The following is a 3,071-nucleotide window of genomic DNA, read 5'->3' as shown; positions in this document are numbered from 1 at the left end:
TCAACCACTTTGCTCTCAAAGTATGACCCTAGAGATAGCTTCTTATTGGAACAGAGAATGTATTGGTCTCGATATCAAAGAGAGAATAAGACTAATCTCTCGTCGAGACTTATAGCACAAGGGTTTCGCTTCTAGCCCGAAAGAGTTTTGCCAATAATCGAACACAATACCTAAATCTTAGGACAAATTTCGCTACAAAGAATATTTTGAGATTTTTAACTTCCTAACTGATGATAATTTATGAATTATTCCGTAGCAGCAATACTTGTTTTTAACAACGTTGTACATTAAAATTTACGTGAATGTTATTTATTTGTTATTTTGTTCTAATAAACAGGATTATTAAATTAGTTTGCCTTGCAACGGCGGAGCCACATTGGGGGAGGAGGGACCTTAGCTTAAGCTAAGTTTTGAAAATTAGCCACAGTTTCAACATGATTAAAGAAACATGACTAATTTCCAAACTTATTTTTAAAACATTAACCATATTTTAGTGTGGCTAACTAACCGTGGCCTAGACTAAATATTTTTGACCTGAGCTAAGTTGCTAATGGCTTCGCCACTGTTGCTTGTTCTCCCATGTTCTTGGAAGTATGTAGTCAGCTTCGCCTTGGCTAATCACCGGTACACTGACAAGACCTTAGAGATAGTTGGAATTTTTCCAAATAATTTAATGAGGGATGGACCACCATAGCTTTAGATCTTCCACGTGGCTCTCAAATTTTGTTTTCTTTACCAGTTTTTTACTAGAAAATTTTATTTTAAAATATATAAATTTTCGACATTTCTAAAGATAGTTGGACTTTCTTCAAATAATAATTGATCTGCGGTGGACCCCAATAGCTTTAGGTCTTCCATGTGACTCTTAAATTTTGTTTTCTCTAGCGTTTTTTTCTTTGTTGAAAATTTTATTTTAAAATATAATAATTTAAAAAAAATTAAAATAATTATTCTTACAAAAAATTAAACAACCATATATTATATTATATGTTTTCAATTAATAATATTACAAATTAACATTTGTTTAACATTTTTTCATTTTCTTATTTCTCCATCAATTTATTAATTACTTGACTAATTCAGTTTGAAATAGACAAAATTGTAAGGGTAACAAAATTCTACTCCCAATCAAATTTTAATGCAAATGCACATTCATGACTCAAATTCATTAATTTTTTGTTTTTTTGAGATATTACATTTAGTTCATCACTTCGCAACTAGTTTAATTCGATATAATTCTGAGATTATGACTTTAAACCTTCTCACCCTTGCCTGTTCAAATTTTTGACATTAATTGAATTATCATCATTGGTTAAATTGATTACATTTGGATAAGTCAAATTCTAGGTTCTATCTAGTTCATTAAGAACTTTTGGGTATTATAATATTATTTTTGTTTTAGTTAATTTAATTTTCAATAACAATTGCGACATCTAACAACAACAATAATCAGACGTCTAATAAAAAGGGCCAGCAACTTGATTGTGGAAGATCACTGTGAACAGTTCCTAACAGCAATTATCATTCCCCTCAAAAAAGTTGTTATTTTCCACATTTGTTTCATCACAAAACCATATCTGTGTCGTGTCCAGGTGAATTTCATGAGAGGACACGAAAGGTTGATCCGAAAAAGGTAATAGATACTCATCGTTGTTGTTGTAACTGAAATCGCATACATGTGAGAAATCCGAGTTAAGAAGATCAGGTAAGCAAATATCCCCAGCATCAAAATCTAAGAGCAAATCCGTTGAGAGTTCTTTCTCATCACTGGGAAATGACAAACCTCCATCGTCGCACACACCCGCAGTCTCCATTTTGTTACTGATTGAATTATTGGCACCATCGTTCACTAGCAATGGCTCTGGCTCTGTTTCCTGTTGTTCAATGGACTTGCTCTGCAATTGCATTGATGAGAGAGGGAGTGTATCTACCAACAACAACTTAGAGCACTTTGATGCTTTTGTACGTACCACATGGGACTCATTAGGAACAGACGAGAGCTTTGATTTCTGTGCGTTCCTTGTATTAACTTTTTTACATAAATTAGTGTTCCAGTAATTCTTTATTTCATTGTCTGTTCGTCCAGGAAGCCTTCCAGCTATTAGAGACCATCTACCAGAGAATGAGACAGTGCAATTAACACCCATTACTATCGCAATTGATTTAATTATAACGACAAAAAAGTAAAGGACATATTGAGAGAAAAGAAAGGAATGGTTAAAGGCTAAAGCTACCTGTTTCCGAGGAGCTTGTGAAGTCTGATTATAAGGTCTTCTTCATCTGGGGATATATTGCCTCTCTTAATATCTGGTCTCAGATAATTCAACCATCGAAGTCTGCAACTTTTACCACAACGTTTCAAACCTGCAAAGTCAATAACATTCATTATTGGTTTCACTAAGAGCATGAGACAATAAATTCCACATGAAAATATAATGAAATTTCAGCATGTAAATTCGAAAGTATATAATTAACCTGCTTTTAAGGGAAGCGTGTTCCATTTTCCTTGGCCATGGACATTAATATACTCTCGGAGGATTTTATCTTCCTGGGCTGTCCAAGCACCTCGATTCAGTCCCACCTTTAAACAACAAGGGCTTCTTCCCATCTCTCTCTCTCTCTCTCTCTCTCTCTCTCTCTCTCTCTAATCGCAAAGCCTTTTTAGCCTCTTGAAGTTGTGTTCTTTGTAAGTTTTTGGTTTAACCGCGCTCGCTCTCTAACTGGGGACAGAGTATGAATTCTTATAGCCACTGAAGTGTTTAGCTGTTACCCTAGCAGACCAACTATGACATTAATCGCGCGTACATATTTCACATTGATAAATTTCGTTTTTTGGTGCAGTCTAGTCTATTTCATCACGTTTCCAAAAGGAAATTTTGCTTACGTAGCTATATTTTGGTTGCATGTGGAATTAATTGGACCATCCATGAGTGTAAGCTTCAAATAGTGATTTCAATAACTATGTACAGAAGTGCCCCACAGTCAAGAGAATCTGGTCCTCTTGTCTGAGAATAGTGAAATGAAAAAAATCATGTATTTATTTATATATGTTTCTCATATTGCATAAGATA

The 3,071-nt window shown here is 34.2% G+C and overlaps 1 protein-coding gene across 1 annotated transcript; it reads right to left on the bottom strand.

Annotated features, from left to right (window-relative positions):
- Positions 1–1,508: 1,508 nt before the first annotated feature.
- On the bottom strand, positions 1,509–2,608 carry LOC133293514 (transcription factor MYB1-like). The gene is made up of 4 exons (XM_061492089.1): positions 2,476–2,608; positions 2,235–2,364; positions 1,971–2,112; positions 1,509–1,895 (listed from the first exon to the last, which is right to left on the bottom strand). The coding sequence occupies exons 1-4, from the start codon at positions 2,606–2,608 to the stop codon at positions 1,509–1,511; spliced, it is 792 nt and encodes a 263-aa protein (XP_061348073.1).
- Between the last annotated feature and the right edge of the window lie 463 nt (positions 2,609–3,071).

This window comes from Gastrolobium bilobum, unplaced genomic scaffold, assembly GCF_033153095.1.
Source record: "Gastrolobium bilobum isolate Gb01-03AN ecotype WA unplaced genomic scaffold, APGP_CSIRO_Gbil_v1 utg788, whole genome shotgun sequence".
NCBI lineage: Eukaryota > Viridiplantae > Streptophyta > Magnoliopsida > Fabales > Fabaceae > Gastrolobium > Gastrolobium bilobum.
This window is presented reverse-complemented; position numbering and strand designations above follow the sequence as displayed.

Bases quoted from the DNA above. Each gene is read 5' to 3' on its own strand.
- LOC133293514 (XM_061492089.1), bottom strand. From the start codon at position 2,608: ATGGGAAGAAGCCCTTGTTGTTTAAAGGTGGGACTGAATCGAGGTGCT. The intron at 2,365-2,475 runs GTTAATTATATA...TTGACTTTGCAG, and splicing joins CACGCTTCCCTTAAAAGCAG to GTTTGAAACGTTGTGGTAAA. The intron at 2,113-2,234 runs GTAGCTTTAGCC...ATTCTCTGGTAG, and splicing joins CACAAGCTCCTCGGAAACAG to ATGGTCTCTAATAGCTGGAA.